At 32.3% G+C, this 25,934-nt stretch overlaps 5 protein-coding genes across 7 annotated transcripts; 3 read left to right on the top strand and 2 right to left on the bottom strand.

Annotated features, from left to right (window-relative positions):
• The first annotated feature begins 176 nt into the window (after positions 1 to 176).
• lin-52 (DREAM core complex component lin-52) lies at positions 177 to 1,449 on the top strand. Its single transcript, XM_013317357.1, has 4 exons — positions 177 to 261; positions 399 to 500; positions 756 to 851; positions 1,158 to 1,449. The coding sequence occupies exons 1-4, from the start codon at positions 228 to 230 to the stop codon at positions 1,298 to 1,300; spliced, it is 375 nt and encodes a 124-aa protein (XP_013172811.1). The 5' UTR covers positions 177 to 227; the 3' UTR covers positions 1,301 to 1,449.
• A 487-nt stretch (positions 1,450 to 1,936) lies between these two features.
• Cyp339a1 (cytochrome P450 CYP339A1) lies at positions 1,937 to 5,658 on the bottom strand. Its single transcript, XM_013317332.1, has 10 exons — positions 5,229 to 5,658; positions 4,734 to 4,971; positions 4,316 to 4,509; positions 4,048 to 4,246; positions 3,643 to 3,713; positions 3,469 to 3,572; positions 3,017 to 3,189; positions 2,874 to 2,939; positions 2,299 to 2,512; positions 1,937 to 2,137 (listed from the first exon to the last, which is right to left on the bottom strand). Exons 1-10 carry the CDS (start codon positions 5,575 to 5,577, stop codon positions 2,027 to 2,029), a joined length of 1,719 nt encoding a protein of 572 aa, XP_013172786.1. The 5' UTR covers positions 5,578 to 5,658; the 3' UTR covers positions 1,937 to 2,026.
• A 294-nt stretch (positions 5,659 to 5,952) lies between these two features.
• Positions 5,953 to 8,398, top strand: san (Probable N-acetyltransferase san). The gene is made up of 3 exons (XM_013317630.1): positions 5,953 to 6,084; positions 6,219 to 6,542; positions 7,090 to 8,398. The coding sequence occupies exons 1-3, from the start codon at positions 6,077 to 6,079 to the stop codon at positions 7,292 to 7,294; spliced, it is 537 nt and encodes a 178-aa protein (XP_013173084.1). The 5' UTR covers positions 5,953 to 6,076; the 3' UTR covers positions 7,295 to 8,398.
• A 2,756-nt stretch (positions 8,399 to 11,154) lies between these two features.
• Positions 11,155 to 21,167, bottom strand: Hsl (hormone-sensitive lipase). 3 transcript variants are annotated; one of them, XM_013317615.1, is made up of 16 exons: positions 20,976 to 21,167; positions 20,611 to 20,898; positions 20,027 to 20,184; positions 17,196 to 17,382; positions 16,733 to 16,946; positions 16,329 to 16,516; positions 15,306 to 15,555; positions 14,870 to 15,079; positions 14,625 to 14,750; positions 14,142 to 14,291; positions 13,720 to 13,861; positions 13,199 to 13,294; positions 12,936 to 13,031; positions 12,535 to 12,679; positions 12,023 to 12,148; positions 11,155 to 11,937 (listed from the first exon to the last, which is right to left on the bottom strand). In XM_013317615.1, the coding sequence occupies exons 2-16, from the start codon at positions 20,896 to 20,898 to the stop codon at positions 11,830 to 11,832; spliced, it is 2,484 nt and encodes an 827-aa protein (XP_013173069.1). In that variant the 5' UTR covers positions 20,976 to 21,167; the 3' UTR covers positions 11,155 to 11,829. The 3 variants fall into 3 exon arrangements, with proteins under 3 accessions (XP_013173069.1, XP_013173071.1, XP_013173070.1); XM_013317617.1 differs by having other exon boundaries at positions 21,006 to 21,167; XM_013317616.1 differs by having other exon boundaries at positions 21,015 to 21,167.
• Positions 21,168 to 21,469: 302 nt separating this feature from the next.
• Positions 21,470 to 24,550, top strand: WDR79 (Telomerase Cajal body protein 1 homolog). The gene is made up of 5 exons (XM_013317324.1): positions 21,470 to 21,962; positions 22,099 to 22,287; positions 22,687 to 22,850; positions 23,597 to 23,886; positions 24,288 to 24,550. The coding sequence occupies exons 1-5, from the start codon at positions 21,544 to 21,546 to the stop codon at positions 24,513 to 24,515; spliced, it is 1,290 nt and encodes a 429-aa protein (XP_013172778.1). The 5' UTR covers positions 21,470 to 21,543; the 3' UTR covers positions 24,516 to 24,550.
• Positions 24,551 to 25,934: the final 1,384 nt, after the last annotated feature.

Below are 25,934 nucleotides of genomic sequence, written 5' to 3'. Positions count from 1 at the left end.
TTTACAATGTAAAATATAGGGTTTGTCACACTAGAAATTAATCAATACACACTGTTTTCGATATGAAATATAAAAAAAATACAAAAGTGAGAAAGTAATAGAGATAATCTGAAAATCGCTTGACAAAAAAGTGTAGACTTTTTAATTAAATTGTCTGTGTTGGTCGTGGTCTATGGAAAATTAAAAAGTTTAGGCAATATCTTTGTTTATGTGTCAAGAATTGGAAAATGGCCGCGAAACATAATTCTATTGTGAATGATGGTAAATATATTTTCATCACATTTTCTCTGCTTTATTTTTTAAGTATTCAAACTTTGACTGTAATTTAGATTCATAGGTTTATTTACTTCACGATAACTTAATACCAGTGGAGTTTTAGTAAATTTAATTCCTTTCAGGGCAAACAACATCAGAAGATATTCCATTGACATCCTTAGAAGAAAGTCTTCTTAGCTTAGAAAAGCTCGATAGAGCTTCGCCAGAACTATGGCCTGAACAAAGTAAGGAAATATCATTTAAACGTAATCACTAAATTTTGTTCATTCTGCCAAATGGATATAGATTTTCAAAAATCCGCGCGTGTTACATTCAATTTCTTATGTTGTCATTCCGTCCACCATTACGGCGATCCATTCACTTACCTATTTTCAGTTATAACGTCTGTATTTTAAACATTTAGTTTAAAATGGGTGACGGCAATAACAATTTGTCGATAACTGACGATAGTACACAACATTCAAACGACTCTTTTGCAGTTCCTGGTGTTTCGGAGTTTGCGAGTTTACAGAATGTCGATCAATCTCCTCCGTCCTGGAAAGGACTTACCAAAGAGGACTACGCTCACATGCGACGTAAGTTATTATCCAAATAATTATTTTTAACTACCTATCGATTACAGAAATATAAATTAACACCTCTTAACGAAATCAAATAGCATCTCTAATTTGACTTAACGTAATAAAACAATGCGAGTGCAGTACAAGTTGCTAAGATTTTCCTATTTCTGTTATCAATTAAAGTCTATCTAGTAAAAAAACAACTGATCCTATGAGCAAAAATCTATTCTTTAGTAAAAATCCTATGTAACATGTCTGTTGTGCGACTTGCGTGTAGTTAGTAATAACTCATATTGAGTAAAGCATAATTAAATTTTGCAGAACTTGGATCGTTGACAACTAGCGGTCTGATAATGGAAGTGAAGCGACTCCATGATGTTGCCTATCAGCTTGGGCTTGAAGAGGCCAAGGAAATGACAAGAGGAAAGTATTTGAACATATTCAAATCGCGACGGCAAAGATAACCAAATGCCATATAGCCATTTAAAATAAATAAATGTTTAAATTAATTTTAATTTAGATTTGTAAAGTTTAATAAATAAATTCTTCATACCTTTACTATAAATTGTTAAGTTTACTCTAGTTCTCAATAATAAATAGTAATAAATCTTAAGGTCAATGTTTTACTTTTTTTCATTACATGAACAGTCCCAGAATCCCAATTGTATAGAAATAAAATATATTACAGTGAACACTTACCACGGATTTTATAGTTTTGTGGTTGACAGAGTTACCACATATTGTTCTCTCTTTGGTAAAAGATACTGAAAGGGATGACCATATGTTTACCAACAAATCAGCTTCAAACTGCATAAAAACTTATTGTTCCACCAAACATTTATTTTTAGCTAAGGACTGACAAGACTTAAAACACAAGGTTGGCCTGACAGATGAGTCCGGGTGTGTATATTGTCCTCCCTGTTATCTTTGATAAAACAGAGAAATGTTTTAAATTGAGATTTTAGCACACATAGCCTATGCTGGCGACAGCATTTCTAAATTCAAAGTCAAAAATTCAAATCCATATTTGGCAGATACATAAAGTTATCTTAAGTTTATAAGAATTGTGATCTGGTCTTCCAATAAAAAGAAGAACACAATTTAATAAATATAAATTTTATTATAACATACTTAAGGCGAAAAAAGGCAAGAACTAATTTGTAAATCTTAAAATGGCATTACTTTTCTCATTACCCTCTATCTATAAATCTTATTTTCAAAGGCTTGTTTGGTTTGGCGATAAAACTTCGAGTAGGTTCGATATCGCCATAGTGATACTCCAATTTATACTTCTTCAATACCTGAGAATTACAATGAAATTAGGTTATAGAATTTAATATCTAAACAAAAAACTAAATAACTGATGTCTGTGCACAAACAGCCTGTTAGTGGAAAAAAGGTCTTAACAGGCACTTTTTTTACTCCTATAATTCACTCACATTCTTTGTCTATGATTACATACCTTTGTAATAAGCAATGTTGCCATTACTTCCGCAATGTTTTGCCCTAAGCATTTCCTTGCACCATAACCAAAAGATATCGACCCAAAGTCGTGATTGTTCTTGGATTCCTTGTTCAGCCACCGCTCGGGGTAAAACTTGGCGGCGTCGTCATAATTGTTTTCTTTTAGTGCGGCGTCTTGTATTGACATCATAATAAGTGTACCTCGAGGTATGCTACGCAAAATGAATTATTAAAATCGCTCCAATTAAAATGCAAAAACACAAAATAAAGTTTTTTTTTAATTATAAAGGAAAATCTTTGAATAATAAATTTAAAAATTTCTAAAGGAAATATATGGGAGTATTTAAATATGAATGAAATATCTCGTGTATGAAAAATCGGCAAATTATTAATCCCCTTTTATTTGCCTTTTCATATATGTTGGCGACCCAAGATCAGCGCGATGCGCAATGCCTCCCCCACGTCCCTAAAATTGTGTTCTTCGCAGTGATTCGTGCGAAGTTAAGAGCCGCCAAGATATCTGAAAACTATTATACTATGTCTTTTTACTTTTTAATATTATTATATACTTACTTATAGCTATCTAAAACTATGTTCTTTGGTAAAATCCTTGTTAACAATGGTATTGGTGGAGCCAATCTGAAAACGTTAGTTTTGGTTAACATTGAGGTGTTTTAAAGTTAGATTTTATTTATGAGTAACAAATTTCCATCAACCTTAGAGTCTCCTTGATGGTTGCCTGAACGTATGGCGTGCTTTCTTTGAGTCTACTGATATCTTTTGTTAATAACTGTGGTGTGATATTCTCCTCTATTTCTTGGTAAAGTAATCTCTGTACTCTTTGATGTTTCGCTATGAAATACAAAGAGAACGACAACGCCGAAGTTATCTAGGCAAAAAAAAAAACAATATAAAAATAATGCGAGTTGAACACAACGTATTATGAGTCAAATTTAATATCGGCTCGAGATTAGCTGCAAGCCTTTGTTTTCGTGTACAATGATTGGCTACTACGTGTGGCAGAAAGCCGCGCAGGGATATGCCCTTCTTTTGCATCACTTTATACGTGCCGCTAAAACCTATTACGTTCTTTACAGGCTTGTTTGATACTGCGAGCCGCTGTAAAGTTTGGATAGAATTATACGTATATTTGTGATATAGTAAGTACCGTGTTAACACCAATCAAAAGCATGTCCATAACGACCGTCGCAATATCTTCAACATTCATTTTCTCTTCACCAAGTAACATCGATCCAATGAAGCGATTACAATCTAATAAGACGATAACATTAATATATGCGCAATTTTGAATCAAGCTTTCGTAAGTAAAACTGGTGTTTACCTTTGAATTTGCCTTTTTCATTACTGAGCGCAATATTTTGTTCCACTTCAAGGACATGCTTGCCAATTAAACTGAATTAACAATTGGAAAAAAACTTTAAGATATAATTCCTTACTAATTCAAACATATGTTGTTTATCGACTAGATAACAAGTTACATAAATAAATATGTAACAATTGAAATGTGTCTACATTTTTTCAGTTTTAATCCAGTCCAGATTTCAAATAATGGACTGGAATAAGGTAAAACGAGAATCATTTTGACATCAGATTATTCTGAGTCCTCGTTGTATTTCAAGCCGCAGATCGACCTTATACTAGTTATAATTAATTTACGAGGTGTCAGTAGAAAGAGGGTATTAGTAAAAAATGTAATCTTTATCGAATAGTTACAGTGGCCACTTACTTGTCCAAGCTATCGCAGTACTTGATGAGCGAGTACCAAGCGGGCGTGGGCATCAGCTTCCACAAGTGTAAGCCGCTCTCGCACTTGGCGATCGCTTCACTGGCCTTCACCAGGCTGTGGTACAACCACGACATGTCGCACTGGCTGTATATCAACTCCTTGTCTAACATCTCAAACTTTTTCGAAAATATAATTAAACCTGCGTACACATGATTTAAATTAGGAACTCGTCGGTCGGTAGGAAGTTTTCATGGGGTATATTACTTACCCATACAATCGAATGCCCATTTATTTAACTCATCCACTAAATCTTTTGGTATTTCATCTTGATAGTTTCGCATATTGTATATTTTCTGCGTAAACATATCGCAGGATTCGCAGATACCCTGCACGTGTTGCGTGATGGCATCTTGTAAAGGAATATCCATGACCGACCTTCGACGCGTCCATTCCGGTCCATGGCTGGTGGTAATAAAGATAATATAACAATAATTATTTAATAATAATAATTATTATTATTATTAAATAATTATTATTAATAATAATTATTTTTTAAAAATAATAATTATTATTAATTATTATTAAAAAATAACAATAATTATTATTATTAAATAATTATTGTTATTTTTGTCTAACTGGAGGGTAATGTTTATCTGAGGTAGACAGTAAAAAACTGAAATACTTACATTGCATAGATTCCACCATATACATGACTTCTGTATTCCGACCTATATTTTTCTAAAGAATCTAAAGCGGATCTTACTGGATGAACACCTTCCATGTTGTACACTTTTTGTATATGATCTGGACGATTGATGAGTACCACATCTCCGCCTACTGGACTCACGAAACGTACAACCGGACCATATTCATCAAATAATGTTGATAAACTCCGATTCGGCTTCTTTTTGTGGAAATATGTACCTAAAAATTACATTTCTTCTATAATATAGTAGTGGATGGCTAAGAAAGTAAAAATCATAGATACATAGAAGGCAAAGTAGAGAAACTTGATGTTTAATGGTTCGTTATTTTAAACTCTTATCCCATCTCCTATTTTTCCATATTACTTCTTTGTTACATATCATAGTCCTTGGTCTTTCATTGATCGTGGATGTTAAGGGATAATGGTCGCTACCGAATGTGACTTTTCCGGGTTCATTAACAAAAATTGCACTCACCTGCATTAAGGCCTATTGTTAAAACGCCAGCCGTAATCTGAGTACCGAAGTCTGAAATATACTGACGGAAATTGGCCAAATATTTTAATGATCTAGGTCCAGGAACTTCTTCAAATGATAAAACTACTGGATCCTTAGGTAATATCATTGGCATAGTTCGTGGAGCAGGACACACATCCTTTATTGCTTCATCAGTTAATGGAGTTACTCTAACTGCAGAGATTTCTTTTTGAATATCAGATTCTAACGGCTTTGTTGATTGGAATCTCATGTTTTCCCATATGAATAAACGTTTCTGATTAAAAAGGTTTTTTAAACAAATCTTACCGTACTTCATTTTCTCAAACATAATCAATAGATAAATTATAAGTGACAAAAATAGAACAAATAACTTTTCAATAGTTTTTGAATTACAAATTGACGTTATAAATTTAACAAAAGAACGATTGTTTTGTTTTCAAATCTTTTTTATTTTACGTTTTAAGACGTTGACTTAATTTTTTAACTCGGGAGTAAAAAGTATTTTAGTGGACTAAATATTTAAGTTTTGATTTTAATTTTTTACTTTCCTATAACATGTTTGCTTACGAAAATATTTAAATAATCATTGTGATCTTATATTCAGGTAATGTCTAGTTGATCTAAATCTTGAAATATCCCTACGGCCACCACAAAGAGTGTGTAAACACTATAAGTCCATGATTGTCAGAAATGATTATCGAAAACCAAAATTCTTTTATGGCAAGAGCAAGCGAGTTAGCTAATGTCGTAGATGGCGGGAGTGATCTCGTGTGATATAACTGTGTTAGCTTAGTTTTTAAATTTTTAGTGTAAAAATAGTTATTAAAATGACTAGGTAAAGTATAATTTGCATTAGTGTAAGATATTTTAACTTAATCGTGCATGACAGGACAAAGAGTTATCTTTCGCGAGTGTGCAATATCGACATCACTAGAATTTGTTCATAAAAGAACATCTTTGGTTTTCCAGAGCTAAAATAGAACTTGGCGACGTGACACCACACAATATCAAGCAACTAAAGAAGCTGAACACAGTCGTATTTCCAGTATCCTACAATGACAAATTCTACAAAGATGTCTTAGAGGCCGGAGAGTTGGCGAAGCTAGCTTATTACAATGATATCGTAGTGGGAGCCGTCTGTTGTAGGATAGACACTACGGAAAACTCCAGGAGATTGTACATAATGACCCTGGGTTGTTTATATCCATACAGAAGACTAGGCATAGGTACCTTGATGGTGGAACATGTGCTCAAATATGTTGAACAGGATGGTAATTTCGATAGCATTTTCTTGTAAGTACATACTGCTTTTTATTGCTTTTGCATCTATCTATATTCTTAAAATAATTTTCTTAAGTAGTTCAGCTGTTGGACATGTATTGGACAAAGATCCACAAAGTTAACCTCTATCTAGTCCTGTCAAATACTATTAAATTTTTCACACCCATTTAAAAAAAGTAACAAAAATAGATTTATACTGACAATTTATTATTCAGAATATTGAATATAGAAAAATATTGAGGATATTGTGGATAGTATAATAAATGTAGTTTCTTTTAGCTTCAAAAAAGACAAGTAGCTGCTATGATTCTTTAGATAACTCTGCTCAAATTTAGTAGAGAAAAGTAGTTTATTATTTTCATTAAAAAAAAAGATTTATATTTATTACTGCCAATACAAGCTAAACTTGCCCAGCATCAAGTAAGCCTTACTCTAAGTTTGTACAATGTTAAACAATAATTAAAATGTACTTTTTAAATGTATGTACTAGGTATAACCATAGCATGAATGTAGTTATCGCAGGTGACAAAATACAAAACTTTTACTTAATATGTTCCAGACATGTTCAAGTAAATAATGAAGGGGCTATTGACTTCTATAAAAAGTTTGGCTTTGAAATTGTAGAAACGAAAGAGCATTACTACAAAAGAATAGAACCGGCAGATGCCCATGTGTTACAAAAAACAATCAGAGAACCACAGACTACTCCACTAGTTAATGGATCTGTGCCCCATGCCAAGACTAATGGACTTGAAGTTGATTGAATACCTGAACATTTTATATCCAAGTCCTACGCAGATATCATGGTGAAAAAAAAAAGTGATAAAACATAAGTTATAAGGATTGTATACAAGTCAATGTTTATCTCAATTGAATGGAAATTAAGTTATCTGTAAAGAACAGGTTAATCATAAGTTGTGGTTGTGGACATGATGCCAGAGTTCATGGACTGAAATCTCATCAACTTCAAGACCAGCTTTGTATAAATATGTGCTCACGTTGATGTATGAACTGTTTAGATGGAATTTTTAAAGACATGCTTTGTATGGCATAATAATCTAGTAATATCTTTAACTCTCAGAATTTTTAGTAACATAGAATTTGTAATAATTAGGATTTGGATAAATTTAAAATACCAAGAATATTTAGTTCTAGACATTTTTTTAACTACATTTAATTTGTGGCAGAACAAAATTTACAGTACATGTTTATTGATATAAGTACATATAAATACATGAGCCCTTATGTATTACATAACAATTGTAAAGAGGGAAAGATGTAGCTTCAGAATACTAATACAGTTACATAAATTACAATTTAATTCTGAATTATTCGTACGAAATATTTGATTAGTAATATTGTATTTCCGCTGAACAATCTACACAAAATCAATGTTTTTTTTCACATAATAATATGCTTTTATCCATTTTTACACAAAAATGCCATATTTAATCTAAGGGTTGCATGTATTTCTTTATGTAAAAAAAATCCGGTCTAAATATGAGTCACCTCGCATTTAATTGGTTTTCTATTTTTAGTGGTTATTGTAAACTGATCAAGTACCTAATGACTTGTTTTTATTTTAAAACATTTGACTTGTTGTCTTCTGAATACAGTTTATATTAAGATTTTTATTTTTTTTATTTATGTGGTGAATACAAGAAAAAATTATAAATTTATATAAAAAACAACCTATTTTGTTAAATGTCAAAATGACGCTATGTTTTCTGTACGCATTATATGTGGCAACACTGGACATTGTTACCAAAAAGTCAATTTTTCAAATCTGTAACAAAAACTTTGTTGAATAACATGTTTTCATACAACTTCTAGGATTAGTACAATAAACATGGATAACATTTCTCATAGCTTTTTTTTTATTATCAAACTTCATAAACCATTATTTTTATGTTTAAAAACATTTTATTGCAGATATGTACTAAAACACTGTTATATCTCTCTTTTAAAAGACAATGAGAGTGTGTTTCGAATTGAAGACCACAGAACAAAAAGATATCATCTTAATATTATTGAAAAATATCTTTTAGTTTATTTATAATCTCGACCAACAGGATGCTTATAGATTTACATGTAAATGTTATTTCCGGACAGTACATAATAAAACAAGACCTCAATTTTAACATATTTATTATTTAGAACATAAAATTATAATATGGTCGAGTGACTAGTAATCGTCTACTGTGGACTTAAATAATACATTTTCTTAGACATTTATAATTCCACATTTAAGGCCTGCATTAATTCCATAGAATATTTCTGCATATACTAAAATGGAATAAATAGCTAATAAAATTTGCCAAACGACTTTATATTCGAATTTTTCTAATGTTCTAATCTATAAAAATATCATTCAATTTTATAAATTTAATACATAAAGAAAACGAATCACACAATTACATACATTTACATACACTTTTATTAAGAATACTGCTATGCTTTCAGAAAGCATTGATTCTATCACAGACATTCAATATTGCATTCACAAAACAAGCTTACAAAATAATAATACAAACACTGTTTTATTTCAAAATATAAAATTTAAATCAAATTGTCAACATTGCCTCAACAAATGACAAGAATTCAACAAAATATAAATTCAATTTTTTTTTTAATTTTATGACCTGGTAACAGACCTTTAGGTCATATCTTATTATATATAAATTCAAACAAACCTTCTTTACTACAGATAATTGTTAATTTAAAAAAAATTGAGGAGTTCACAATACTCCTTATAAATCAAGGTGGCCAATGTTTACAAGTCACACGCAAAAATTGGTAAAAAATTTTACAAATAATTTAAGTCATAAGTTCATAGACAAAATAAAGTAAAAGCTTTCCTAAATGCTTATTACTGTGTTTGAGAAAAATGCATTTATACAATGAAATCTACTATTAATTTGTAAAATTTAAATATCTGTGATGTCTAGATATATGTGCTTAGTTTTGAATGTAATGACATCACAAAATAAAATGAGAATTTTAATGAGAATCAAGTAGGTAATAAATGATTTGTACACATTTATTCGAGAATTTTCAGTGTCTTAAATATATTTGCATTGTTTGGCTAATTATTTTAAATAAAAAAAAAATAGATAAAAGTATAATATTGTTTTGGTATAAAAGAGTTTTAACTCATCAAAAATAAAAATAAAAAAATATAACGAAGTGACCGCTGCCAAAAGACAATCGCATTAGCATGTGCCAAATTTTCCTACCCATCTTTAATTGACAGAAGAGGAAACACTTAGAAAGAAGATATTTTTCTTTCCTACGCATGTCCTTTTCCAATCCCTCACAAGGTAAGGATGGGAAGGGAAAGGGACCAAAATTAACCTCCGGGCATGCACACTCCTCAGACGAAGCGTGGAATGGCTTCCACTTCGGGTCTATCTTCTGTGTGGTTGTGGTTTACCACCGGTCGAGTCTGAGTCGATCTATAAGTGCGACAGAGGCTGTTGCTGGCTTTACAACTGTTAAAAAGTAATTAGGAAAAGTCCTGCATCAAATTTCAGTAAATTTTTCCAATGAAAATGTATTAAAAAACCTGCCTACAAGCTGTGGCCTTTATATTATTAAAAATAAATTAATTTAAAAACCTGTTTATAAAGTAAATAAAAGTACTGAGCTGAACTATGGACTTTGGTTATTTTTTTTTGTAAAATGAATCGTTATACAGCAAATAATTTAAATAATCATAGTACAATAAATATATAATATATTTAAAATGAAAATGAAAAAGAATTAAATGAAATTAATCGAATAAAAATATTACGAGAACAAAAACGAAAAAAACAATACTTACAAAATTAATTAATTCTTTTTAATTATTAAATATAAATTAAAATTTGTACTTAAAGAATTATAAAAATAACTTTTACAATATAAAAATTCAACAATACTCAAATGAAATCCTTTAAACATAATAATATTAAATAAGTGGATACAAATTTAGTCTAATTTATTCCAAAGAGGCTTATCACTTTTGGCAAATTTCTTGTTACTTTTTTTTATTAATAACTAGCGAATTAAAAAAAACTAGTAGCCTATATGTTCTTCTAGACTATGTTCTATATGTAAACCAAATTTCATCGAGATCTGTTGAGCCGTTAAGCAGATACCTTCAAACAAACATCCATCCATCTAAACATTCGCATTTATAATATTAGTAAGAAGACTATAAATTTAAACATTTTCCAAAATATCAATAAAAAAATCAGAAATTGTTATTAAGTAAAATATTATACAATTCCATTGTAATTCAAAATACACTGAAATGAATTTGGTGTAAAAGTTAATACAAAAGTTGGCAAACATCTTTTTTTTAGACATAGGAACAGATTATTACTTAATAAATTTAAAAGCAGAAAATATACATATCTTTTGTGATGATAAAGTCCTATAAATTAACCATAGAGGAGGTAATTTCCGGGATACTTTGAACACAATTTTATATCAATCTTTACACTCCTATTCAAACTCTTAAATATTCTGGTCCGTGCATAATATGATGCAGTATAATATTATAATAATATGCAGTAATAAATTAAAAAAAATAAAACCATATTCCAATAAAAAATATATTAAGCGGTAGAGCGACTGAAGTCATATAATTATTTGATATAAATTCCTAACAAACATTTTAAATTATGTATATAAGAAATTTTTATATAGATTTTGAGGTTGCTTTGAGAGGGTAACATTTGGTATTGAACTAAATTTCAACAACCAGGCTTATAATTTTCAAATCATAGTTAATTTCCAAATCTAATCATATTAAGATGGATTAAATTTTTATATATTTATCTTTTATTTACATTTGCTCTGTTCAATCTAATTTTTAAGTTATACCTTGTTTCTACAATGTCAGAATAAACTCTAACTACTATATAAAGGCCTGGATAAAATCCCTACAGCTATTTCTCCTAACAGATTTCTTGTAATAAATCGTTAATGCACATAACTATTTTTTTTTTAAATTTGGTTAAGGCAAATGTTTTGTATTCCTACAGCCACATTATGTTACATTATTTATAGAACCATTTTATATTTATAGGGACGAAAAATTTTAAACACTACAAACTCATTGTATTCGATAATGTTTAGAGGTCAATGCATTGTATTCACACAGCCCTGTAATTTAAAACAATTAAAGACACCATACTATAAACATAGAGCAACTTTTCTCTATGCGCAAGATGTCTATGACTATGTCCATAGAGTTTATTAGGCACAGGCACAGCACATTAAAGCCTTACGTTCGTCGGCAGCACAGACATATTCATAAGTTCTCCTCGCCGGTCGATGAGCCAGCTTCGTTTTCCAAATCGAGCAATTGCTTTATACGTTCGACGCAAAGTTTTGAACCTTCATTCGCTTCTTTGGCCATCTGCAATAGGGAGCAATTATAATTATCTTAAAAAAATCATAACAAAAATAGCACTTTATTTATATATAGTAAAAAATAAATTTACCAGTGAGAAATTAAGGAATCCGTGAGGCAGACCTTCGAGTACGTCGATGCCAACTTCATTGCCCAATCTTTTCAGTTTCTTCGCGAACATTACACAATCGTCTAAACACGGATCCAAGTGTACTGTCTGTAAAACATTTAAGACAAACTGTACCAATGCTATAATAATAAAAAAAGGCAAAATAGCACCAGACAATTGAAAATCAAAATTAAATTAATAAAAAACTTATTTTTTCATATCCTACTAACCGGCCAGTTTCTTGGCTATAAACTGCCAGTTGTTTTGTATCAGTAAAGAGTTTGTATTTCAGACTTCTATTAATGGAAAGGCTATATGTGACATTTTGTGCCTATTTGTTTTTCAACATTTTGGCGCTGGCGTGTTTACAGCGGTAATAAGTATTCGAACTAATAATATAGACAAAATTATCTGTCAGTACCATCAACAGACAAATTGGAAGCTGTCCAAGCAATAACCTATCCATTTATAGAGATAATTTATATAGTCAATACCAGTATCCTGACGGGCGGGAACTTGTTTAGAAGATCGTCATCCGCCCAGTATGGTGACAGCAGCGGGTCGCGCGGTACTGAGAATATGAACTCATCGGACGGACTCCGCGCTATCAATGCGTCTAAGTTCGTGCGCACTGCTAACCTAAAGTTTCATAAATTCATATTAATACATATCTGAAATAGGTTTAATTTATTATATCTTCGTAATATTATAAATGCGTTTATTTGGATGGATGAATGTTTGTTTGAAGGTATCTCCGAAACGGCTCAATGGATTTTGATGAAATTTGGCAAAGATGTAGAACATAGTCTGGAAGAACACATAGGTTACTAATTATGTTTTCTAATGCCGCACGGACAGAGTCGGGGGTGACAGCTATTTACAAATAAATACTCACTCTTCTTGCGTAGGCCTACTGATAGAATTAGATCCAGTGATGTAAGCGAGTCGTGACGACATAGCTCCCATTATACCGGTCGCCGCTTCACTTATTCTGAAAACAAATTTATTTTGATACCCAAACTTTTACAATTGCAACTACTTTTTTAAATTTAGTATATTTCTATTATAAATAATTTATTGTGATAACAATGGTGATTGAATTTTATTGTTATTTTTTATATTATAAGTTATTGACGGAGAATGTGCTAAAATATTAACCTTGTTTTAATTCTCTTCTTGCTGTCCTTGACATCCTGTTCGTCAACTAAAGGAGGTTCTCCGACTAATGTATTAGAAGCTTCCGATTCTAATTCCCTGCAAATTATTATCCATACAAACATACATTTAACTATTGTTTATATGTATTCCTTGTAAATTAAAAAAATATATCACTGTCAACCTGTACAGTCAGCTGCATAAACACTTACAAATTTTAAGAAACTTGTTTGGGCCTTCTTTTTAAAACATACGTAGGCATGAATTCGTCAATAACGTCTAATCATGGTCGAAAGCATGCGGATGCGTGTATAAATATTTTTAAAACTGAAGGCGTATACTACTTTTGATAGGTATATATTTTATACATATTTATGCAGCTGACTGTACATAAAAGTGGTCTTAGTTTTTCAAAAAGAATAAAAGGGACGACAGTATTTTTCATACGAGTTCCGTATTGGAAATCTAAGGTATGAGTCATAATCATTCGCTAAATGAGGTCCCAAACATCTAGGTATGCAGACCTGTGCGAGTCTTCACGTATCGTGGTGTTAGGTTTGATGATGGGGAACCTCCTGCCTTCCGAGTCTGTGTCACTGTCCAGCACGTAGCGCTCCAGGAACTCCGACACGTATTGCTGAGATTTATCCTCCGTTGGTGTTATACCTGGTTAATACAAAAATAGTCTTAAAATTTCAACGTTACAATAATATACTGTAAGTAAAAGATCAGCGTACAATTTATTTTAAACTAGCTCTCACACGCAACTCCGTTCGCGCGAAATTAAAAAAAGTTGTCTATGTGTTCTTCGAGACATTTGTGTCAAATTTCACCTAGACTCTGAAGCCGTTCTGGAAATACCTTCAAACAAATATCCATCCATCCATCCATGTATGTAAACATTCACATTTATAATAATAATAAGATATAAAATGTGTCAAGTGACCAGTGGCAGTGTGCTCGCTCTGCAGCGAGGCGGCGCTGATGGTGGTGTCAGAAGACTGTCTCCTCTCGCTGCCGGACTTGTGCGCCTGCAGCTCCGCCAGGTCTGACGGTGACACCTCCTCGAATGATGAAGGTCCTTCACTTATACCCTCTGTAGGATGGAAAAAATGTATAAACACAATTAAATAGATCGAAAAAAGTCAATAACTTTAAATTACCTTTAAAATATTATTATCGTATTTTGTTTTCTAGGTTGTGTTAATATGGAATGGAATATAAGTAACATAAAGTAGATTGAAAATTGAATTAAAAATCATAGTTACTAATATACTGTTTGTATAGTTTTTTTACATATGGACATTTTAAAAATTCTAGATGAAATTACAAAACTAAAAAACTATTTTTTTCTAAGTTTGTTTGTGTGTATTATATGAGTGTGTTTGTGTGTATGAGTGTGCGTGTGTGTGTGAAATGCGAGACTTACCTTGTGACGGACTGACTTTGAGAAAACCATTGCTGTCTAAGGGAGTTGTAGCATTTGATACTGTCGTTTCTTTATTACCCCGACTATCTGACTTGCCCCTGCCTGTTGTATTTGGACTTGCATATGCTGAGAAAAAAAACTTTTTATTTTTATACTAATTTAAATTAATTTATGAGACATTTATGAAAATAGATAGTAATTAAAGTTTGTCAACGACTTTTTAAAGATTTTATAGTTTATCTTACCTTTAAGACATCTCATCATGAATCCAAAAGGCAGCAAAGGGTCCATCAGACATAGTAATCTAGCAGGGCTGGGTATAAAACTAACAAGCAGAGGGGCGTAGGCCATGAACAGACCATCTGGAGGTCTGAGTCCAGCTGACAGGATCTTTAGAGTACAACCAGCTATTAGATTCGCACCTGCCGAATCGCCAGCGAACACTATACGTTTTCCTAAAAAAAAAATAACTTAAAACATATTATTTTCAATAAACTTATCTATCATAATCAGCCTGTCCTTTGAGTATGCAAATAATAATCGTATAAACGTATTTCATAACTAAATTATTGCCCAAGCTTTGCCTATAGAAAATTTCAATAGATTATTTTGTAAGACTGCACACAGACAAGACCTCAAATCAAATTAAAAATGTATACTAGACTCTTTGCTATAACATACCTGTAGTACCAATTTCTTTAAAATTATTGACCATCCAGCAGTAGGCATAGAAGACCTCCTCCAATGCCCTAGGGAAGGGCGCCTGTGGGGCCAGGCTGTAGTCTACCGAGAGTATGGGCACATTCAACTTGGCAGCCCACTCTCGCAAATACGTCTCATGAGACTTGGAGCTCTGAGCCACAAACCCACCACCATGACAGTGGAAGAGAACTCCCTCAGCCGGTGGTAAGGATGATGCACCTTCACCTGTCTGAATACCATAATAACTGTAGCATGACGTATATTGGTGCAGCAAAGGTTAGATATCCAGCAAAAAAAAATAGTTGTAAAATAGGGATAAGCTGTTTTGGGTTTATCAATAAAGTACTCCTTTTCAGCCTTTTCAGTAACACTATAGCAGAGGCAGAATCATCTAACGCGGTCTTTCCCAAAGTGGGCGATAACGCCCCCTTGTGGGCGCTGCAGGTCTCAAGTTGCAGGTAATAGTAAAAGTTTCGTTTAGAATTCTCCGTTAATATACATATATAGGTCACAATAATTAATTAATTTAATTTGAAGTTATAGTGGTTTTTAAATGTGAAAATATGGGGGCGCTAAAAAAATATTTATTCTCAAAGTGGGCAGTAGACAAAATAAGTTTGGGAACCACTGATCTAACGTAATGATAGAAATTATTTTGAAACATTATGTATAATAGTTTTCAGATATCATAGCGGCTCTTAACTACGCACTACTACGCACAGAACACAATTTCGGAAGGCACTGCGCAGAGCCCAGAAAACTAGGCCAGCAAGAAATTTGAAAAGATTAATAAAAACTATTTTCTCATACACACGTTTTTCTTCTATTTTCTCCTAAATAAGCGAGAGTTCAATAGATCGCGATTTTTTTGGCCAATGGAGATCGTCCGTCGGGACCGGACAATGACTTAAGGTTCATTTTAAAGTCGCTTCGGAGCCTAGCGTTGTTCGTACGATTTCGGATTAGTAAAAGAATATTAAATCTATGTAAAATATGACTCACCATGCCAGCTCTCTTATTGACACTGATCAGTCTGACGTTAAGATTCTGGAGACCGATGTGAACTGTGGGGGGTGTCACCGTGCTCTGCCCACTCTCCGCACTCACTACCAAAGGCTCCGGAGGGATCGTTATCAGTTTGTTGACGGCCACGGTTGATGACATCAGGCTGGGCACTCGCTTCATTATTTCTGAAATAGTTTGAGCCAATATTGATTCAGACAGAGAAGGGGATTCGCAGAATGAAATTTCCCCTTCCTATGCGTTCCCTTTTCCGTCAAATCATTCCAAGAAATGAGTCTGGCATCAGCCTGTATTCTGTTGGTCATGGTATTGCACCGGATAGTGTTGTTGCTGGCATCAACCACTGTTAAGGCTATAGCTTCATTCGGTAAATTCTAACTTACCACTTTCCGCAAGAAACCAAAATGCCTTGCAGAATTCGACACTAGCGGATTGTGATATGTTGACAATCCTACGCGCTCTCATCTCAGGGTCTATGAGGTACTGTCCTCCGGTCCACACTGAGCTGATCAAGTTGCCGTGGCTGTAGTACGCCTCGGAAAAGCCCGCCATGCAGATTGAAATGCCCTTTAGTATGCCCCGCATCGACGGCGTGAACTAAGGGAAAGTACATAGTCATTAGTTATACGTCCAACCCTATACTAAAGTGCAATCCAAACTTTATTGTAGATCGCAATTTTGCACGATACTCTGAATACAGCGAAATTGTGTTATAGTGAACACAGTTTACTGAGTAGAGCACAATTTATAGTATTAGCTAGGGCGAGTCGACATATGCAGACAAGCGATAGCACCTAAATACAAGGAGACAAAGTGTGGACCTTATAATACTTCATCTAAATATACCTGAAAACCAAGACATCTCCCATAGAAACAATACTGGTTGATAGTATCAGCTTGTGAAAACAGTTCCTCTGGCGAATGTTGCTCTGTGGGGAACAGGTCGCCAGGGGGCGCCCATGACAGTAACGTCTGTAGGTGATGTAGACATGTGCCTAGAGACGCTAACAACTGGCCGCATGACTCGATCTCTCTAGACAAAACAAATAGTAGTATAATAGATGGAAAAAATACCTAAAAATCTGGCTGATTATACTCTTAATACTAAATAGAAGAAAAAACTCTTATTTGCTACACGCTTTATTGTCGGTTTCCGAGATCAAAATGTCTGTATAAAACAAATGTTTAAAACAGTGATTTGGACTCAGAAACCCACAATTACTCTTATAAATAGCCTATATATGTTTTTCCAATATATTTTGGCTATCAAAAATTCAAATATAGAACAGTGTCGCCAGGAACTAATAAAAGTTTTAAGTACGTTTATTGAAACAATTTTCGTACTCAGTTTTGGCAGGGTGATGGTCTATTACCGATACGTATATTATAGCTTAACTACAATAGTGATCTTTATTCGTCCGTCGAGTGCCAATGTTTTACTTGTTATTCCAATTGTCCGATCTTACGTCAGCGGTCAGCATCGAAGCGGATGGAAAATTTGAACTAAGCCCCTATTTACACTATTCGGCTAGCGCGATTCTAGCCGCCTTCGTATGAAGGCTAGTGATCATTTTCACTGGGGCAGTCCCGACTATTATAATAATGACAGCTGCTCGAGGTGGAAATAGACCTGTAGGCCACCTAACCAAATGAGTAAGTATTTGTAAAATTAATAGTAAGAAATTTACATAGTCTTTTCAACGACGTCTGAAGAGCGAACAGTATAAGATTATAAATACAGCAACAACCAAATTACAATTTTAAAAATTAAGTAAAAAATAACATTTTTTAACGTTGTTAAAACCTTGAGTATTGTAGACTTCCGGTCATTATTACAACGTACGCTATTTATAAGTTGGTGTTTAAATTATCATAATTCACAGACAATGTAAAGGTCATTTTAAACGCAATAAATAATTTAAAAATAAGTGAACGTATTTTATTATAACTAAACCTATTTGAGAAATTTTTACAATACGTCAACAGTAGCAAGGTACTGAAAACCGGACTGAAATTAAAATTCAAGTCTCAAGATTCATCGGTCGCAGTACAAATACTACAACTACACTCGTTTATCAGCAATTAAAGAAAACAAAAAAACATGTTTCGACACAATTAAATCTATTTGACATTCCATTGATTCTGGCATTGGTTCAATTTTATCACGGTTTCAAGTCAGTATTCAAATCGGCCCGCTATTACGAAATATCCAACTAATATTGACAAAAAATATAGATAACAATGATAGAGCCTAAACAAAGGTTATAGAATATTAAAATAAATGATGCGGATGTAATTACGATGGAAACTATTTATAATATACGGAAATAAACGAAACTACTTTTTTTATAAGAGAAGAGGGCAAACTCAGTACTCAGTCTTTTAGTAAAAGTTATTGTTTTATCAAAAAGTATGGTTTCAAACAAGTTGATCCGATTCAATCATCGAAAATATTTACATAAAAAACGTCTTATAAAAATCGCCATTCTCTAAAAAAATTATTAAAATTGGTCAATACTTTTAGTTATGCCTCTTATAAATAAAAAAAATAATTTTAAAATCTCTGAGTTAAAATGCTACAAATAACATAAACAAATTATAATAACTAAAAGAATAGAATGCAGTAAGTTCATGAAAATTGTACTCGTACCTTCTAAACAATAATTCTATTGATAAATAGATATGCTTAATCACAAGGAAAACACTAAAATGCTAATATACTTTAAGAAAACTAATCTTAAATTAAGTAAATACTTATCTTAAAATATAAACAATGTACTATTAGTCATACAATTACAAAATTGCATGTTATCATTAATTGGCCATGCTTACTGCAATCAACAAGTTTGTTATGAAATGTAATTGCGAAGAAACACATGTTAAATGAATAATGACCCTTTGTTGTAATAACTTATAATTATCTGCATATGAAATTATTAAAATTCATATGTAGACAATGAAATTAACAGCAAATTATTAATTAACCTTTTAAACCCATCATCTTTGTGAGTACATTTTATATAATGCATAATCTTAATCATCATCAGATCACTATATGTCCCCACCGAGGAGCTCGGAGCTCTACCCTAAGTTAAGGATGACTAGGCCATAAGCACTGGCCAAGTGCGGGTTGGTTGACTTCACACATATCTTTGAATTTCTTCTCAGATATGTGCAGGTTGCATCACGATGTTTTCCTTCACCGTAAGAATGTCGGATAAATGTACATATGTAAAACGGAAATCGAAAAACACATTGGTACATGGCGGGATTCGAACCCAGGACTAGCAGATTGCAAGTCAAGTGCCACCGACGCTTTATAATCTTAATACTTAGTCCAAATTTATAAACAAATTCAGATTGCATTTAAAACAAATCTTATTACAATTATGAACTGAAAATGATTTATGGGCAGCCCATTTATATAAAATAGACATTAAAAAAAAAATAACACTACAGTGTATTCTTAACAGAAATTTAAAGCATTAACAATGCAATTTAAACCTATAACCTAGAGGGGTAGGCTGGGATTACGGACTGCCATTTGGCATGGTATTAGCACACTTCTCTTATCTCATCCACATTCAAAAATCTATGCATACATTTATGTTGATCTTGTGTCAGGTCACATGCTCATAATACCACTCTTCACTAATCTGGACATTAAAAAGACTTACTTTACAAAATATCCCTTCCGAAAAAGGAGTGCATCCCTTCCTGCGCCAACTTGTCTGCTAAGCTTCAGTCCATGAAGAACACAAGAGTCCACAACCGATACAAAACTTCGATATCCATTGCCTGGGGACTTTGCATCAAAATCATAAAATGGTGCCACCTAAAACAAAAATTTTAATAGAAAAAAAATAACAAAGAAACTCACACCAACCTAGAGGGGAAGCAAATTTTATGGACTTCTATTTGGTAGGGTGATATCTCACTTCTCTTGAGTCCTTCACATAAATACTTCTAAAGCTTTAAGTTTTGCCTAAGTCTAAGTTATAGTAAGTGGGTTTTAAGATGTAGATTTGCATAATAGCTATAAAGTGGGGTCAAAGATCGAATATAAATTAATCTAATGTTATCCACATGTTGTGGAGTAAAACATATGGCAATGGTTTACTGTATTTGCTCATCTAATGTAATGACATGACATGGTGTAGCAATAAAAACAACATAATTATCTGATGATTAAACATTATTTTTTTTTTCCAAATAAACCCAATGAAGCTTAGACTCTAATTATATAGCGAATTAGGCTTACCTTTCTAACATGATCAACAAGTGGCCATACTGTATCTATATGATCAATTAAAGTCATGAAACCTTGGTACAATCTCTGACCATTTTCACTATCATCAGGTTGAAAGTATGTTGCGTTATTTTGGCAAGAATCCTTCAGAGCTTCATACATGGCATACGTAGGGGGAGCACCTTCTTGATTCTCTTCGCAGCATAACGAAGCTTTCGCGGGAGAATCAGGGAAAGACATCATTTTCTTCAAATTCCCAGTAGCAAGTTTTATCCCGCGTTCAAATAATTTAATCCGCATCTATAAATACAGAAAATAATATCTTTTAGGCATATGTCTGCAAGGTATAAAAACAAAATTACATTAAATGTATTTACAAAATATTCTTGTAGTAAATATCATTGTACCACTCTTACAATACTTTAGAAAGTAGACTGACTGGACAGGAAAAAATAGAAGTTAAATACAAATAAAATTTGGTTCAATACTTCACGACTCTACTTGAATAAATTAGCTTATTAATTAATTTGAGTTATTCTCCAAGTATCACGTCTTTTCTGTTGTGAAAAGAAAACGAAATGTCAAGTCAAGTGATTAAAATTGCAAATCAATCATTTTGACAGCTGAGTATTGTTTTTCTTTCAGAACTATGGTGTTATTTTTTGAGAAATTAAGTTTTCATTTATTCTTTATTTATTTAAAATGTTTATCAATTTTCTTTGAAAATACTGCAGACATAAAATAATAATTTAATTCAAATCAATAATTAAAAAATATTTGAAGATATGGGACTATTATATACATTTGTTAACGTATTCTTTGACTTCAACGAGACTGAGAAGAAAAAAATTGACATTGACAGATCGCCAAATTTAAAAATTGTTTATGAAATTGGGAATTTATTTTGATTAATATTAAAATTTTATATAATTTTCTACACTTAGTATGGATATAGATGAAATTGTATCTTCAGACCATCAGGAAAAGCATAATGGTACTTCCAATGACTACGAAGTCGCATATAATTTAAAAGAGCACCATCAATACGAGTATCCCAAATTATTTAATAGTAAAACATTACTGGAACTCTGTTACTCTTCCTCTCCACCTATTAAAAGCAAGGGAGATAGTCAACCGTATTTGCGTGGCTGTAAGTGGTCACCAGATGGTACGTGCTGTCTGTCTGTTGTAAATAATGATGGAGTACATGTTACGGAGCTCCCCAGAGATCTTTACTCAGGTTCTGTTGATTCTAAGCGCAAGATAGATGTGCTAGATCCTGTTATTCATGTCAAAGAAAGTGGACTGGTTTATGACTTTTGTTGGTACCCTGGAATGAATAGTACTATTCCAGAATCATGTTGGTGAGTATTTAAATAGAATAATGTTTTCAAATTGAAATTACATTTATATTTTAACTATATTTTATTACCTTTATTTGCTCACAAGGATATGTACCAATCTAATGACAAACTCATTTTCAATCTCTGCTCCTTTCAGTTGGATAACAACAAGACAGAATGCCCCTATTCAGATGTGGGATGCTTTTGATGGCTCCTTAAGATGCTCATATAGAGGATTTAATGCTGTTGATGAAATGGAACCAGCAATATCAGTGACATTTAATAATGAAGGAAATAGAATCATAGGTGGATATAAAAAGGTTCTCCGAACTTTTGATGTAGAAAGGTAAATTTTGTAGATAAAATTTTCTTATTCTATAAAGCAAAAAAAAACCTATACTTAAAATTCTCATGTCACAATGTTAGTTATTATACTCCTCTGGTACAGCTTGACTGATTATTACAAAATTTTTCCACATGTTCCTTCAGTTTTGTGACTGATGGTATAAAGCTGGTGTTATTTGCGATAATTTTTTCTTAAAAATTGTGCCTCATGCTTGCGATTTCTTTAATTTATATTATTTTGTTGTTTATGCACATGTATGCATACTGTGTTGGCAGTTGTTTTGTGAATTTGCAACAAAGTTCTGATATCTTTGTGGAAATTTGGACTTTGTATGAGATAAGATGGCAATTATTTTCTTTTTGAATACACTATCAGATAGAATTTTTTTATTGTTTACAGACCTGGCAGAGATTATGCGGAACATAAAATTAATTCCCCCGCATCATGTTTTGCTATGAGTGGCAGTCTCCTAGCTATTGGCTCTTGGAATACAACAATAAGCCTTTTCAGTGTAAATGAAATGGGCAATTATAAAAGTATAGGAAAAATGTATGGACACACCGGTAAATATTTTTTTTAGTATTCTATTAATTTACAAATATCTAAATGTATATTTCCACTGTTTGACTTGAAATCTTAAAGATGACAATATGTTTCAATAGTATTCAAGGGTGACTCAATTAAAATTGATGACCAGCAAATCAGTACACTGTTTGTATCTGTGTAGCAGAGTAACAAACTGCCTCTCAGCTCTGATCAATTTGTACCTACATAGAGTTATGATTTGAGTTTCGAACTACAAGCTGCAGGTCATTGGACAGTATGAGATGTAGAGCGCGTTTTTTTCATTAAGGACCATGAACTACGAGCGCTACATTGGTGAATCTGCTACTCATTGGTTCTTATAGTTATAGTATAGCATATTGAGCTGTTAACTGTCAATTCAACTGAATTGATCTGTAGCTCAACTGTTTACCTTAATGTAAACTTTTGAGCCGCTTTAGAACTAATTTAAAATGTCTAGTCAATACAACTATCACTGCATTAGAAATCTACACTAAAGAATTTATTTTTTATTTTTAAAGACTTAGTTGTAATAAGCATTTTTATGCTTTAGTTGTTTCTAGTATTGCTAATTATTTTACATTACCACAGCTAATTATTGATAAAAATGTTTATTTTTGTGTTTTAATCGGTCATACATTTTTAATCGCAACAATAACTATATTAGCCTGAATTAGCCAGCTATTTAATTGGATTTTGTTTCTGAATACAAACATGTTTATAAATTTGTAGAAACCAATTTTAGGAGGAGTAACCCATGTGAAGTTTGCACCTGATGGTATAAGATTGGTGTCCGGAGCTCGGAAGGATCATAGACTTTTAGTATGGGATATAAGATATTGTCGTACACCACTTAACGTATTAAGTAGAGCAGTGGATACAAACCAAAGAGTTTACTTTGATATATCACCTTGTGGCAAATATTTAGTCTCTGGTGGAACTGATGGTTTGGTCAAAGTGTGGGACGCTAATAAAGTTAATTGGCATTCAAGTTTAGATGTCACAGACGAAGATAAATATAATGTGTCATATACTGTAAGTATATATATACGTTACTTAAAATATACAAATGTCTATCCATACATATTTATAAATTGGCATATGTGATATAAAAAAACATGGTTTATCATACACTTGTTATATTGTTAATGTTGTTGATAACAAACAATTTTTTTTTTTAATTTTTATCTGTCTGTCCGTTTGTCTGTCTGCCGGCAAGGGCTTTTGTTTCGGGTAATCTCCGACATGGCTTAACAGATTTCGACCGGACATTGACGGGAAGGTAGCTGAAGCATGCATGCATATTATAGGCTTCTTTTTTAAAGTTTCGACGACCGTAAATTAATTAATTTTGTCGCTTATATATGTATTAGTTTCTTTCTTTACTTTTAAATATACATATGTACTGTATAATGATTATAATGTCATTTTTTCAGTTTCCATTACACAAAGATTGTTGTAACAGCCTGTCGATACATCCTAGTCGACCAATATTAGCCACTGGTTCAGGACAATATCACTTCAAAGACCCACTGGCTGTTACTCTTGATGAAAAAATTGATGAAATAGAAATGGATCAGGATCAATGTATCACTGATATGAAATATTCAGATGAAGCGGAGAACAGTTTAGTTTTCTGGTGGACTGGTGATATTGATTTATAAGTGTAGTTTGTAAGGTTAATGACATAAAATTAAGAATAAACAAATGTTGTTGAATTTTATTATTTACTCTATTTATATTTTTGTCTATATTTAATTTATGTACTTTAAGTCATATTTATTTGAACCATATTTCGCAATACTGAGGGGCTAGTACGAATATTCGTGAGAACATTTTCGTAATATCATCGACATTTGTATTAAAAGTACAGCGCACCTTCCAGGTGTAAAGTATAATACATTGTACAAATCTCATACGAATTATGATCTTACTAGTTTTAGCCTGCGACTCCGTCTGCGCGGAATAAAAAAAACTTAATGAGTAGCCTATGTGTTCTTCCAGAATATGTTCTACATATGTAAAAAAATTAAGAGAGTTCCATGCAGCCGTTTTGTAGATACCTTCAAACAAACATTCATCCATCCAAACATACGCATTTATAATATTAGTAAAATTTTCTCAAAGGCGTTACGGAGCCTTGTGTCGCAAGCACTCGTGCTAGGTCCTTGAATTTCATTGTATCTTGGATGTCGTAAAAAGTAATATGAATTATATAAGTAATTTTCTTTGCTCTATTTCCGAGAAAGATTATGGATTTACAAATTTATAAACGGCACCCTCTTGTGAAAAAGCTGATTATATTTCTATTGAAGATTATCATAACGTCAATAACAATATCATTAAAACCTATTGTATAGTTAAAAATAACGACAAAGGAGCTTTTTATATAAAACGTTAAGGATTTACAAAAGCCCGTGCCGACATCTGTAGCAAATTACCTGTCAATATCAAATCCGTTCATGATATTGAGCTATCTTCTTTGTAAGTACTGATTACAATTCTCTTTAGCATGTTAAAGAGATTTTAAAGGCTTGTAATTTTTTTAGTTATTAGTAACATCATGGCTGTAGATAAAAACAGATAAGAAAAAAAAGAAAAAAAAAACACTTGTCAATTTATTAATTGATTGAAAGTTATTGATAACAAAGTAATCAACGCTATTTTTTCATCTCTCTGTAGTTATTCCATTCAAGTGGGGTGAATGCACCAGGTTTTGGACCTCCAGAAAGATTTGAATGTTCGCAATGAATAGACTTCGAAACTACTGAATCGATTTGCAAAATTATTTTACTGTTGGTAAGCTACACTATCACCGGTTGGTATAGGTTTTATCAAATACTAGATATTTCTGATTCCTCGCACTGTCGCGGGCAACTGTAAGTGATTCAAAAGATAGGATAAATTATACCTAATTAAATTTTATTTCTCATGTAAATGAATTGAAAATTCGGTTCATTGAGCATACGTTCATTTCTATTTCTACGTTTAACAAAAAAAGTTACATACAAATTACTGAAACTGCTATAATCATAAAATTTTATCATCATTTCATAAGTTTGGCGAAATTACTTTTCGTTAGG

The sequence above is a fragment of the Papilio xuthus genome, unplaced genomic scaffold (assembly GCF_000836235.2).
Source record: "Papilio xuthus unplaced genomic scaffold, Pxut_1.1 DF826938.1, whole genome shotgun sequence".
Lineage (NCBI taxonomy): Eukaryota > Metazoa > Arthropoda > Insecta > Lepidoptera > Papilionidae > Papilio > Papilio xuthus.
This window is presented reverse-complemented; position numbering and strand designations above follow the sequence as displayed.